This window comes from Pelobates fuscus, chromosome 8, assembly GCF_036172605.1.
Source record: "Pelobates fuscus isolate aPelFus1 chromosome 8, aPelFus1.pri, whole genome shotgun sequence".
NCBI lineage: Eukaryota > Metazoa > Chordata > Amphibia > Anura > Pelobatidae > Pelobates > Pelobates fuscus.
This window is the reverse complement of record NC_086324.1, coordinates 168,296,829-168,312,017: the sequence shown is the minus strand read 5'-3', so window position 1 is coordinate 168,312,017 and position 15,189 is coordinate 168,296,829. Positions and strand designations below refer to the sequence as shown.

Below are 15,189 nucleotides of genomic sequence, written 5' to 3'. Positions count from 1 at the left end.
ATCCATCGTCATTTACTGCGCAGAAACGCTGGTTGTTAAGTTTGGATTCCGGTTAGTACACGCTATCCTTTAAATGGATGCTAAATGCGACAGTATTCCAGAGCAGCGGATCCGTCACACACCGTACGACACTTTATTCGAGCTGATCATATACAAGTAGCTACTACATGTGTCACTGAGATCTGTGGCTCAGTTTCACCTTGTCAGACAGAAATATCATCATTTGTTGTGATGTCACAGACCCACAGACAGGGCATCGGTGACATCATCAGTACACATTTCCCATGATGCCTTGTGTATGTTAAAGGGCTACTTTTGCCTAAACTAATTCCCAATGGCTTTCTCTCACTCAGAATTGTGTGCAAAAGCGTGAAAGCTTACACCCACATGACCAACAAAACAATTCACTAATATGACAATTATTGGAAATTTTAGACCAAAAAGCCAAACTGTAAACATAACTCACTTGGAGAAGTTTTCCAGTTTATTTCTGCCTTAAATTTGAAATTCAGTTAGAATTCTCAACATTTTTCACTGAATAATTCTGTAAGGTATTTGGGGTATTTTTGTTACTGAATCAGGCAAGTTTGGCATTTTTTTTTTCACAACATATTTATTTAATAATTTCTCAACCAATGGACCAAGGGGTATAATATGTCACCTAAAGGGCTATCCTTTATTTCCTATATTTATATAAAAAATGTAATACCAAATGCCCCAATGTATTTAAAGTAAACGACTATTGAAACCCTCCTGGAAACTCCATTCACAACTAGTGGGGTAAATATACCAGAGGTAGGGAAATAATAATCTAAATATTGCATTTCAAAGCATTTTCGCAGCTCGGCATCACTTGAAGGGTTAAACACATCTTGGGGAATACATGCTAACACTCTGAATGTGCAGCTTCTCCATCCCCCAGTAGGCGGAGACATTTCTCAATAAATGGGCGTGCATTGACTGCCAATCTAATACGTCTGGGTGGCCCATTCACTGTCTATTGTATTTTTTTTTTCTTTGGCTCCTGATATAATGTCTTTTTTACTGCTGGTGTTCCCGATGCTGATGACATTTGCGTGTGAGTATGAATGTGACACTGGAGGCACGTTCCCGTGGGTGAATACTCAATTAAAAACAGAAGGGACAGTTGTGACCACTGCTAAATGAAGGGCAGCAGATTCTGTGTTTTCATTTACATATTGACTGAGGAATTTGCATGAGATTCATTTTGGGCAGAGAATTTGTGTGGAAGGTTACACACGCATAGTGCATCCTGCTGTTACAATGTATCTGCATGCATCATCTGCATCTCCGTGCCTGAAGCATTGCAGGGCTTTTTGTATCTTGATCCTTAGCAGCGTGTGTCGTTTATTGAAATCAAACGGTGGCGTCTGTCTGCAGCTGTGTGCGTGGTGTGCTTGACGTGGCGAGGTCTGCCTTTTAATATCATGATTGTGTGAATGAAGTGAAAAACATCACACATGAGGCTGTTTGTTGAGCATCACTCACATTCTGCAGTGGCTACTACGAGCCATCTGATGCTGTAGCTCCATTGCAGGGTGTAGCACTCTGCAGTTTCATGTTATGTCAGTGGTCTGGGTGGACGCTGTCTGGCTGCAGAGAACATAATGATCTTTGGCCCTTGCCTGCAGCATTAGCTAATGCGGGCTGCCACACTCATCACCAACAGCCAGCAACGGACAGAGGATGTGTAGTTTGAAAACTGGTTCCAAGGAGCGTGATGCTGTGATTGTGTTTTCATTGGTACTCTACAGGTTCTAATCTACTGTTTTATGTTTTACATAACCGTTCCTGTGTCTCAGGTGCCCAGCTGCAGGTGACTACTTCTCCTATACCTGTTGTGACCCAAATTGGCTCCAATGTCGTCTTGCACTGTAATTTTACTTTGGGAGTGCCTCCTGTGGACCCAGCACAAGTGCACGTGGTGTGGAAGAATGAGGGAAAGAAAGTTTTGACCTATGTGGGACAAGTCACAGCATTCAGACCTGGGGCGCAGCTTTCTGAGGAGCTCCTGGCACAGGGAGATGCTTCACTCACTCTACCGAACGTCAGCAATTTGGACGGGGGCAGATATTCCTGCAGTATCCGTTTGGCCTCAGAACAAGAGACACAAAGCATCACTTTGATTGTTAAGGGTCAGTGAGTTTTAATGGCAGTAATTTGTGACAGTCCAGGTACAATCCGACACCAACATGTACACCGATCCACTAAAATCAGGTCCAATTTATACCCCATCAGGCTTTCATAAAATGGTCTTTTTCCTATTCTTCTCAGAGTTTAAAGTAATGTCTTCAACAGTGTGCGTGCCCTGTGGAAATAAAGTAACATTAGATTATACTTATAAAGTATTTAAAATAGCGCAGTATTTTTTTAGAAAGAAAGCTTTATACTGGTCTCTTTATAACCTTTTCCTGGATCCTAATCTACAGTAAAGATGACATTTAAATCGGATTAGTCAATAAGCAGTTTATATCCCACCCAAAATTAGGAGGTATGATCTCGGGATGGGAGAGGGCTGACGCGGGAGAGTGGTGCGGTAGCAAGGCTTTGGAAAAGTGCGCACACAGTTGACAGACATGTCTATAACACAGGCAACACTGGCTGCCCACTTGCCGCACAACAGTATTTAATGCTACCCGTGTTGTGTATACTTTGGGGATAATTCTCTGTCATTCCCAAAAAAAACGAGAGAAGTAAAGGTGGCCAATTAGATTTGGGACATTTGAGAGGCTTAAGTATCCTGCAATCTGATTGGTTCAATCTGCAGGGATTGTACAGGTGTTAAAGTAGACCTCCAGGTATGAAACTATAAACCCGCAACATGTTATATCTTAGAATGTATTTAGTTTGAGAGGCAACAACTTAAAGTGAGACTTGATTGAACATGTGAATTAATCATATATGCCTGCATTAAGACCAAGCTTATCTTAACATTAAAATGTCACGGTCTGCATTTTTCCATTACCGGCATAGCATATATATATATATACATATATAACTTTTAGTTATACCATCCTCAGTCTCACCATCAAGAGGATGAACTCAGACGATGACAAGTAAACTTTCATTTGTTCAGTGTGAAGATCAAATCTTTTCCACAGCAGAGCGGTCATTCTAGAATCTTTATACCACTTTCACTCCTGAGTCTATACATTAATTCCATTGCAAGCTCAAGGTCTTCTTCACTGTTTTTTGCTTTGGTGAAAAGATGGTTTTGATAAAAGACCGGACCCTTGGTGCTCCAAAACAGCACTGTTTAATCAGTGGGCGAAATTAACGTTGTTGTTGTTTTTTTGTAATTTTTTTTATTCAAGACAATACGCGCAAACAGTCTGCCAACATCATAAACACATGGTAATATCCACTTTCCATAGTTCAACCCTGAGATAAATGCTGAACTTTTAATATGGTATTAAATAATATTGTCATGGTATGTTGCAGGGAGGTTCCCTGTCTTCCTGTATCAATGTGCTCTCAGCTGCCAATTTGCAGTTATCACCACCCCGTTGTTATCAGCACATTTCTACAGGGAGACAGCTATACTTCCTCCTCTGCCAATCCAAGTACTTTATAGTTTGTGCACAGGGCCGAACTTCCCATTAAACAGAGTAGGCACCTGCTTACAGGCGCACATCCTCTAGGGGGCACCTGTTTTGGCACATATTACGTGCCTTCTCAAGCTTAAGTGTGGAGAGATAACTACCAGGAGCCTTGGCCAGTGTCCCCTTCAGTCGAGTCGGCCTCCTATGTTTGATAGCAGAGCTGAAGAAACAGTTATAAAGGATGTAAAACTCAGCTCCTGCAGTGTCTGTGTATGGGGCTGGACAGTGAGTGGAAGGGATCACTTCCCATCTGCCCACTAACAGCCTCTCACACAGGAAATGCCTTGCAGGAGGAGCAGCGGATGGTTTGTCATTTTACTTTGAGTTATGCACAATCTATAACCACTGCTGTTGCTCCAATATCATGAGAGGCTGACTGGACTACAGAAGACGTAGTACTTTGCAAATAACTCTCCACACTACACATGCCGTTAACCCTAAATGTATCCCCCCCAAAACCTAAACTAACATTTTCTTAGTCCCAAATTTAAGTACTCAAAGCCTAAACCTGACAATAAACCCTTTACATTAATCCTTGGTTTAACTTCTCTTAGAACCTAAACACCCCATGTACCCAATTCTAACCCTAAACCCAGTCATTCTATTTGAACCCCTCAGTTTGTAGTCTTCTTAACACTAAACAGTTAGCGAACCCCCCCCCCTTTACATTAACCACTTCAAACGTTGGCCCTGATTTAATATTTTTGGATAAACATTTAACATGTATTAATATTTTGAAAAAAATAAATAAATCATTAAAAAAGCTTGACCAAAAATATTATATTGAGGCCATTATCTTTAACCCTATATGCACTTACACAGCTGCATATACTCACAGGTTCAAACACATTACACTAAGACGAAGTATGCTCATACACACATATTGGTTAGTTTTATATCAAATAGATATATGAATATATGTTTTAGTTGTTTTTATGCCTGCAATGTCCAATTAACAAATACATTATACTCTACCTTATTTTTGGGTTGAGAACCATGGGGTCACCTTAGAATTGTGTGCTTACAGGCACCTTGTATTTACGTGCATGCTATACAAGTCTGAACAAGCCTGATCACAGCTTCACAAGAACTGTGAAAGGAACTGTCAGTAAGCTGATAGCGTTTAAGAGTCATGCAGTTGCTATCAGGTTTGGTAGCAGCTCTATTTATCTGGTTTGATAAATGTAGTTGCTGTTCAGTATTGTGATACTACTACCAGGAACCAATCCTGGGCAAAAAAATACTGGGTCCTCAGGATTAGTTGAGTCACTTTGAGGAGAGCTCACTGAAAAGCCCAGGGAATTCAAGGTTAGTGTCTTAATTTGTTTCTAAATTCTTAAAAATTACAATTATTTTGCATATTTATTATACATTATCTGTATGCTGCTTTATAAAATGGAGTGACCTTTTAATACCCACCATTTCACATCAAAACCATATTTTATATAATGTTATCATGATACGTGTTCCTTTGATGACTAAAATGACAACTCTTTCTCATAACGACCACCGTGTCTTCACTCCAGACCACCGCCAGATATGGGTGGAAGGAACAACAGTTATTGTAAACAAGTCTAACGAGTTGCACTGCTGGGCAAGCAACCTCTCATCTACAAATGTGACGTTCGAATGGATGAGAAATGGCCATGTTCTTAGTACATCTGCACCTCATGTTCTGGAAAATGTTCCGGGAAATGTCAGCGGACAGGAAGTAACAGTCAAAAGTTCATTTTGCTTCACACCCACTGTGAAAGATGAAGACGCACAGTATTCTTGCCAGGTTCTACAGAAAAATTCTCCATATCCTCTGAAAAAATCATTCCACCTTAAATTTGGAGGTAAGTTGGTAACTTTTCTCTAAAAACTTCTTCTGAACTCAGAATTAATGTGTTGCACTACATCAATGAATATTAGACAATAATATGGGAAGGGCTGAAGGACCTGGTTTGAAAGTGATTGTGGTTAGACACTATAGTTACTTATCTAGGTGTTATCATTATTATGCTAGGAATGTAAACAATGGTAATAAAACATTTTTGGTATAATAATTTCAGTGTGGGGATGGAAAGGCTGTAGAAGGCTGCAGGGATTATTGTTGAGAAAAGCTTAAATTGGTTATTGGTCCTACAAGATCATAGTGCTTGAATAAATGGAACTGAGTTCTCCTTGACTGCATCCAGCTCAAGACTTGAGCTCAGGAGATGTCTTGTAAATTAAGTTAAACTTGAAAAACACATTTAAGGTTTTGAGTTTTTCCCAATATTGGCCTTACTCCCAATTTGAAGAATGTCATAAGATGAAAATTATCATGTTTTCATCTTGCAGTTTTGTGGGTGCAATAGTACTCTTACATTGAGAATTGTTTTACAAAATACAACATATTGTGGAAAAGGCTAATTACAGTCATGTTTTGAAGTTCGGCCCGACATCGTCATGTTCCTGGCTGGAAAAGGACAAAAGAATTCCTCCCTTGTTTGTTTGGTATCTGGATTCTATCCTGAGGATCTGAACTTGACCATGAGAAGAGATGGACATCCCCTGTCAGAAACCTCGAAGAAATGGTTGAACCCAAATGGCACTTTCTCATTGATCGCTGTGTACCTGGTTGATGTGACACCCAGTGATGATAACATAGATTACACTTGCACTGTCCACCACTCCACTCTGCCGGAAGAGGCCACAGAGCGATTACGGTTCTTAGGTAAGAGTAGAGTGAGTGTCAATGATAAATGTTGCATGATTGTTTTGACGGGAAAGAGATCTCTCCTCCCCTCAAAAAAAGCAGCACAGCACTGTGTCCTCCCATTGGGTTCAGCACATAGTGATTGTTTTTTTGTAAAGAGCTAAAGAGATACATATTGGAAATCAATAAAACCAGAGAACATCTGAGAACTAATCAGTAGAGCTTGCAATCTAATATTATTACATCTTTTAACACTTTTTTTTAAATAGAGATTGTGATGTATTATTGTCATATGACACAGTGACTGGCTAATAATCTGGGGAGTTGCAGTCCTAGTTAAAGAAATGAAGGGCCATCATGGACTACCACTGTTCTAGGTCCAAATCAGATAAAGCACTCTCAGTGTTTGGCTCAATATCTATTTCTTTCATATATTATAAAACGTGTAGGTAAATATCTGTAGCGTGTGTATTCATATTTGCTCTCTTTCTAGTTGATCCGTACGTACCCAAAATATTTTGGATGATAGTGGCTACAGTTCTCATCTTGTCGGTTGGAATCCCCTCCATGTGCAAGCATGGTAAGAAAAATGGGGAAAAAAGTAGAAAAACAACATTTTGATTTGTTTATTATTTGCAGTTAGTATAGGACAGACAAGCTACATCCTAAGAGACCTCTTTTTTTAATTATAATTTTTAAATATAGTATATTTATTGGCGAACAACTTCAGGCTGGAGTGATGCTTTAATGTTACCCCACCAGCATCCAGATAGGCCTGTCATTAAGCTAGCCAGTATCAGAACCACTATAACAATAGCACTCAATAAATTAAAAACAAAATCTGGTCTCGTCTAATTTTTAGACCTAGTTTACTAGTGGGCTAGGGCAGCAGCTTTCAAATCAGTATTCATGTACACCCAAAAATCTAGATATTACACAGAACTGCTCCAGAGAGCTCAAATAGTTTACCAATATGTCATTTGCTGTCCTCATTTGAAAAGCAAAATAAATTTCCAGTGACCTTTGCCTTTTGTATATTCTTGAGTGCTTTTTGTGGTGTTTCCCTGCAGTGACTGATATAACTGTGTGCAAGGACTGGACGGATGGCTGTACAGCTGTGCTAAAATGTACTATCTCTGGACGGTACCCTAAAGCCATAACTGCGGTGTGGATTGTCAGGCGAGGAGACAAAGAGCTTGAGATAAAGGAAAGAGGCTCCTTCCAACCTCTTGGGGATTACAGAGAGTTACAGGAACAAGATTCTTACACTTGCTGGAACAGCATAAAGAGCATGTCAGTTTGCGGATTGCGTCATTCCCTATCCTCTGTCCTCTGCTTCCAGGTGCGCAAAGAGCAGCATGATCAAGCTGAGTTTATCTGCCGCTTCATGAAGGCAGACAAGATCTTGGATGAGAAAAATTTCTTCGGAAGTGTCCTAGGTAAGTGTGTTTTCAAAATCAAGCTTAACTCTCAATCACAACCGTAAGGCTAAGTCAGAAGAAAAAGGTGGTCCAGGCACTCGATCAATTCAAGCAGCTTTATTGGACATGAACAGAAATTGCAACATTTCAGCCCACAACGGGGCCTTTGTCAAGCTTGACAACGGCCCCGTCGTGAGTTTGACAATGCCCCCATTGTGGGCTTGAATTGATCAAGTGCCTGGATCTCCTTTTTCTTCTGACTATATGACACTGAGGGATTGCCAGTCCTTGTTTAAGAGCACCCTGTTACTGTTTATATGAGTACAGCTTCCATTTCTATTGTCAACCTCAAGTCTAATCCACCTTCCCAGGCCTAAATCCTGATAATAGTCCTAAACATAACCTCAAACACCGTCTTAGGTAATAAACCTAACTTAAAATCCCCACTAACCCTTATTCCTTTTATTTCTCTTTTTTTTGTTTCTATAAATCTATCTGTGCCAGGTTTTCTTACATGTTTTTTTTTTTTTTTCTCCCATAGATAATTATGGGTTTTTCTCAGTGTCAGATATCTGCATTCCAGAGATATGCAATGAAGGGGAAAAAGTGACCCTGAGTTGCGTCATGCGTGGAAATGTCCCACGGGAGATCAGAGTGACATGGGAGAGATTCGTGGATGAGGAACGGACGCTCATTGCAAAAGACTATGATCCCAACTATCAAGTCACTGAGAATAAATCAGGAGGACAGATCTGCTCGTTCCTCACATTCTGCATCTGTAGTGCAGATTCTGGGGCCATTTTTACCTGCTCCTTCACGGAGAACGAAGGTCGTATACTTGCTGAGCGTGTCTCCAAGCCTCTAAAAGTTGCAGGTGAGCTCACACTCATTTGTAATTTAACAGCAAAGCAGGGTATAAAGTTGATCATGCTGGCCAGCTCAGCCTGCAACAGAGATACAGCAACCCCAGACAATCATTTCAACCTTGATGGACCTCATCAGTGAGGGGTGACTGATAACCCTTTAGGCACAGTGGGGAGGGGTCAACATCTGGATTACCCTTTTAAATATTGTCGCTATATTAAAATGTCTCCCGTACATTTTAACTGCCTTTTACATCCATTCTATGTTTAACCATAATTTTACTATAGGAACTAAATATAAAAATATGGCTTTTATGGGGATCGTAAGGCTTAGAGTACATGCAAAAGGACTGGAATGGCAGAACATGCGAGGCACCAGGTAGCTTGGGAATGGGAACAGTAAGACCCGTCATTAACATATTCCGTCCATTCTCACCCCTTTCTTTTCAGAACCAATCAAGAATAGCTGGTCACGGACATACCAAGACTGGGGATTCCGTGCGTTTGATGAGCCTGGCACCACAGAGATATGACACTACACTCTTACTCTACATCTATGGGTTCATCTGATTTATAACTGGACCAAACTACCTTCCCAAATACTTTTTGTCTCTACTTCCTCTGCTGAATCTGTCTGCAGATTCTACAGGGACCCCAACGGAAAGACCCAACTTGATTGGCGTTTCGGAGATGCCAATGAATATTGCTTTCAATGTAGATGGAAATTGAACTGTGTTTTACGATAAACCCACAAAGATCTTAATTCAAGCACCGTGTTTGTATGGCATGATTATGTAGTAACACTCAACATTCCTCATTGTGTCACAAACTCGACGTGTGTATATAAACAATGTATCGTCCACAGTGGGTATGCTCCATTTACCCTTTTAAACTAGACCTGTCTGTCACCTAACAAAAACTTTACAATATTCTGAGAGAGCAAAACAATTGTTTGTATGTTGTATTGGGTCATTTTAAAATTGTTCAACCGCTTATTGTCCTAATAAATGGCTTACTTCAAGAGTCACGCTATTGGCACCTATGCCAAATTTTGAATTGGCCTATTGTGAGCGGTAAAAAAACAAAAAGATAGTTTAAAAAAATATGCAACGAGATCTGGTGCATGATGTGTGATACAGGAAATATGGTGGAATTGGAAACGTGATAAGAAGATGAGTAAGTGAATGTTTCATTTAAAATGATCTAATCTAAAATGTTAACCCAACATTTGACTTTGTCATATCTTCCTTGTGGACCCAGTGGGACAGTCCTAAAACTTGTATTGTGCTTTCTGGGGGTTTCTGTGATGTCCCTCATTCCTATGAATATCACCAACAAAGAAGGTTGGGAAGTATCACCCAGGGAATAATGTAAAGTTTGTTGGATGACAGAACTGCATTAAATCTCAGAGGGACGAATTGCAAAATCTTAAACAGAAGTTAAATTGGACAGGTAGAGGAATGTCTAAAACAAGAAAGGGCAAAAGGAAGACAGCCAGCTTCTCCAGGACTCCAACTCCCATAATGTTTTGTCAGCCATCTGACCCTCCAAACATAATGAGATTTGTAGTTTTGCATCAGCTGGGAATCGTTTGGCACACCCCCGGTCTAAAAAATCAGTCACAAAAGACAGTTTGTGCTTGTATGAGAGGAAGGTGGGTTATTATTGTGATGCTCGATACTCTACAGTGCAGTGCAAGTTATATATTAATTCTTAATTAACCTATATATATGAAATAATATATTACAATACAGTATATAATGCTAGATGGGAAGACACAAGGATTTTCCAAGGTTCAGACCATAAGAAAATTGTTGAGTTAACTTCTTTTTTTTGCTTCTTGGAACACGCAATGAAAACATAAAACATCACGTTCTACGATACTTAATGTTTTTACTGTAACTGTTATTTCACTATCCTGTGAATATGTAAGATGGGGAACAAACTGATTTTTAAATGTTTTTTAAAACTACTACCGACAGTGTTTTACTTGAAATGCTTAAGACATTGCTCACTGGAAACAACCAAAATATTACACGTTACTCTTTGTCCTGTTCACTAAACCCCAAGTTTTATTTACCATGGGACACAGGACTTTGGCCATCTCACCCATTATTAACGATACAGAGCTCGCAGAACACACCAATGAAAGCCCATTTGAAATATCTTCTTTTGACTTTTTTTTTTTGTCCTGGGACCACGCGTTTCTCCACTGTCCGTTTTTGAATTATTTGATATCTGTAATTATTTTTAAAGAAAGAAACTGGGCTCCTAAATTAGCTATATTTGGCACTAACAACTCTGCAAACTCACTTGTGCTTCCACAACAACTTTGCCAGAATGTCTGCTGCGGATTAGACAAAGTTCACTTGAAACCTGCAACTCATCATAGATTTGAGTAAAGTATTATAAGTAAGACTTAAGCTAAAGGTCACGAGTTCTATCAATATGTGTACCTCTCACAAACGGCAAATAAACCCTTTTAGTGTAAACACAAAGGGGAATCAATGCTTAGAAATGGTTCACAAACTATTTTAAAACCTAAGCTAGGATTATAGCGGAGTTGAAGAATTCGCCTAAATGTTTTGTTTTTAATTATTTGTATTAATAAATAATAATAGTTGGTTTTGATCATTGATTTGCAATTCATGCCAGGTCATTTAGGAGATTCTTGGTGGATGAGATTTGTCAGTGCATTATACATTTATGTTCCTTTGAAATAAACATATTTCTTCATTTTATTTGTGTTCATTTTTTGCATTTTATATTTAGGAACAATTATCGCAAGAATCCTAATTTACCACGTATGCCATAGATGTCTATCAATGAACAGCAAAGCAAAATCGCAGTAGGCATGGCTATCCCCTTAGAATTGAATGGCAGAGCAGGCAATGCCGGGATCCTGGGTGCGGGCTGCTGAGTCAGGTCTTATGGTTTTAACAGAGCCCCTTTTCTACCACAGATATTAAACCCCCTCCTGCAGAGGCTCTCAGCCAGGGTAAAATCATCCAAGTAGGGTTGTCATCGGACTTTGTTCGTATATATGTCAAGTTTGTCATGTCAGTTTTACGTCTTGTTTACCCGTCATGCAGCGTACAGAATATGTTTGTGCTTTGCTATTAATAGTAATAATAATATTGTAGCTGGAGACATGCTTGTTTTATGGCTACCCCAGTCGCTGCCCTGGCTGCTATCCATTCCGTGTGCAATACCCTGCACTGACACTAGGTGTCTCTTTATCTCTGCCGTACCAGTGAATCCGATAAATCCCATAAAACCAAGGTTACTAAATTAGAGGCAGTGCTGGATATGTTGCATAACTGAACCACATGGACATGGGTTACAGGATGACAGTGATAGTAATTAGAAAAGAACAATGAATTGTGCAGACGGCAATGATTTAACGAGATTATTACCTACAATACATAGAGCAGTCATCCCAATCATACATGCAGTGATTAACATGTCAAGTCCTACGTCACAAGTTACTGGGGCTGGATTTCTACTCTCTGTGGATAAAAGTTCACTTCACAGTGGCTCGCAGCAAATGGAAATTATGGGAACTGATTACATGTACTTTAAAGGACCACTATAGGCACTCAGACCACTTCAGCTCAATGAAGTGGTCTGGGTGCCAGGTACATCTAGGATTAACCCTTTCTGCTGTAAACAGCAGTTTCACAGAAACTGCTATGTTTACCTATGGGTTAATCCAGCCTCTAGTGGCTGTCTCATTGACAGGCGCTTCCGCGCTTCTCACTGTGCTTTTCACAGTGAGAAGACGCCAGCGTCCATAGGAAAGCATTGAGAATGCTTTCCTATGGACTGGCTGAATACGCGCGTGACGTCAGAAGAGGGAGGAGAGTCCCCACCGCCGAGGGAGCCCGGCACTGGAAAAATGTAAGGGATTAACCCCTTCCTCCCCCTTCAGCACCACGGGAGTGGGACCCTGAGGGTGGGGGCACCCTCAGGGCACTATAGTGCCAGGAAAACCAGTATGTTTTCCTGGCACTATAGTAGTCCTTTAACCCAACATTTAACTCACACAATAGCAGGTGTACAATAGCAGGTACAGTAAGTGCAGTAGGTATACAGTGTATGTATATTATATTTATATAGCGCTAACAGGTGTACTCAGCACTTTACAGGTTACATTACAGTAGAGGGAGGTACAGTAAGTGCAGTAGGTATACAGTGTATGTATATTTTATTGATATAGCGCTAACAGGTGTACTCAGTACTTTACAGGTTATATTACAGTAGGGGGAGGTACAGTAAGTGCAGTAGGTATGCAGTGTATGTATATTATATTTATATAACGCTAACAGGTGTACTCAGCACGTTACAGGTTACATTACAGTAGAGGGAGGTACAGTAAGTGCAGTAGGTATACAGTGTATGTATATTTTATTTATATAGCCCTAGCAGGTGTACTCAGCACTTTACAGGTTATATTACAGTAGAGGGAGGTACAGTATGTGCAGTAGATATACAGTATATGTATATTTTATTTATATAGCACTAACAGGTGTACTCAGCACTTTACAGGTTAGATTACAGTAGAGGGAGGTACAGTAAGTGCAGTAGGTATACAGTGTATGTATATTATATTTATATAGCTTTTTACAGGTTACATTACAGTAGAGGGAGGTACAGTAAGTGCAGTAGGTATGCAGTGTATGTATATTATATTTATATAGCGCTAACAGGTGTACTCGGCTCTTTACCGGTTACATTACAGTAGAGGGAGGTACAGTAAGTGCAGTAGGTATACAGTGTATGTATATTTTATTTATATAGAGCTAACACGTGTACTCAGCACTTTACAGGTTACATTACAGTAGAGGGAGGTACAGTAAGTGCAGCAGGTATACAGTGTATGTATATTATATTTATATAGCTTTTTACAGGTTACATTACAGTAGAGGGAGGTACAGTAAGTGCAGTAGGTATGCAGTGTATGTATATTATATTTATATAGCGCTAACAGGTGTACTCGGCTCTTTACCGGTTACATTACAGTAGAGGGAGGTACAGTAAGTGCAGTAGGTATACAGTGTATGTATATTTTATTTATATAGAGCTAACACGTGTACTCAGCACTTTACAGGTTACATTACAGTAGAGGGAGGTACAGTAAGTGCAGCAGGTATACAGTGTATGTATATTATATTTATATAGCTTTTTACAGGTTACATTACAGTAGAGGGAGGTACAGTAAGTGCAGTAGTTATGCAGTGTATGTATATTATATTTATATAGCGCTAACAGGTGTACTCGGCTCTTTACCGGTTACATTACAGTAGAGGGAGGTACAGTAAGTGCAGTAGGTATACAGTGTATGTATATTTTATTTATATAGCGCTAACAGGTGTACTCGGCACTTTACAGGTTACATTACAGTAGAGGGAGGTACAATAAGTACGGTAGGTATACAGTGTATGTATATTATATTTATATAGAGCTAACAGGTGTACTCAGCACTTTACAGGTTACATTACAGTAGAGGGAGGTACAATAAGTACGGTAGGTATACAGTGTATGTATATTATATTTATATAGCGCTAACAGGTGTACTCAGCACTTTACCGGTTACATTATAGTAGAGGGAGGTACAGTAAGTTTAGTAATTATGTATATATTTTAATTACCATTTATATAATGTTTACACAGTGGTGTCGAGCTTAAAAAGCATGAGAAACATGATGTCATTTTGTAAGAGATGGTTCCCGTACTTGCAGTGTTATTATAAATGCAGAGCACTTTTGCGAGTGATTAGAAGCAGGCAGGAGCCTTCATTCAGTCACACGAGTGAGTCTTATTCATTGTGTTCATAACTGGGAAGCATTAAGAGTATCTATTGGCTATTGTGAACCCTGGATACTGTATCTCTGCAGTTACATTCCAGATTCTGCAGAACCTATAGATCTTCATCACATTCGGTTGCTGTATTTACCTTATATTCTTTAAGTTAATTTTTAAATGTATAAAAACAAACAAGATAAAAATCCACCCTTTAAATGCCGCAATTCGATGTACGCAAGAGCACACATCACGGCAAATTATAAATGCGAGAGATCGTTAGCCAATATTGGTTAAAATAGTCCAACTTTGACTATAGATACGATGGAGAACAAGTCTGTTTGCCTGACAGAATTCCCTTAAATTGTCTTTCATTGACCAAAGATGCTCAAATTTCAGGCCAAAAGAGCCAGGCCGCAAAAGAAATAGCTGACTTGGGGAATTTTTCCACTTTTACTATTTTGTCTTTTAAAACCTGAGATTCCCTTGTAAATTCCCTGCACAGTGAGGAATTCAGCCAAGGTACATGTTAAAGAAGACACCTGTGTGCACTTAGTTTCCTCCCTGAGTTTAGTGGGTGAATGTACATATCTTTATTCTCGGATAGTGATACCTCCCTCCCCTCTTCCCTCCCTGAGATGTTTGTTTTTTTTGTGCTGTAACTAGGGAACTAAATAGTAAGCTGAGTAGCTTCTGCCTGGTATGTAGATAGTCTTCCTGCACATACATGAAAAATGATTTTCCAATGGCCGCTCCTGCTGGTGTCTTCACCGTGCACCTACTACTATTTTAGAATG

The 15,189-nt window shown here is 39.6% G+C and overlaps 1 protein-coding gene across 1 annotated transcript; it reads left to right on the top strand.

Moving 5' to 3' along the window:
• The first annotated feature begins 894 nt into the window (after positions 1-894).
• Positions 895-11,274, top strand: LOC134571995 (uncharacterized). Its single transcript, XM_063430741.1, has 8 exons — positions 895-1,078; positions 1,824-2,156; positions 5,150-5,461; positions 6,040-6,324; positions 6,800-6,886; positions 7,377-7,745; positions 8,269-8,601; positions 9,041-11,274. The coding sequence occupies exons 1-8, from the start codon at positions 1,033-1,035 to the stop codon at positions 9,121-9,123; spliced, it is 1,848 nt and encodes a 615-aa protein (XP_063286811.1). The 5' UTR covers positions 895-1,032; the 3' UTR covers positions 9,124-11,274.
• The last annotated feature ends 3,915 nt before the right edge of the window (positions 11,275-15,189 follow it).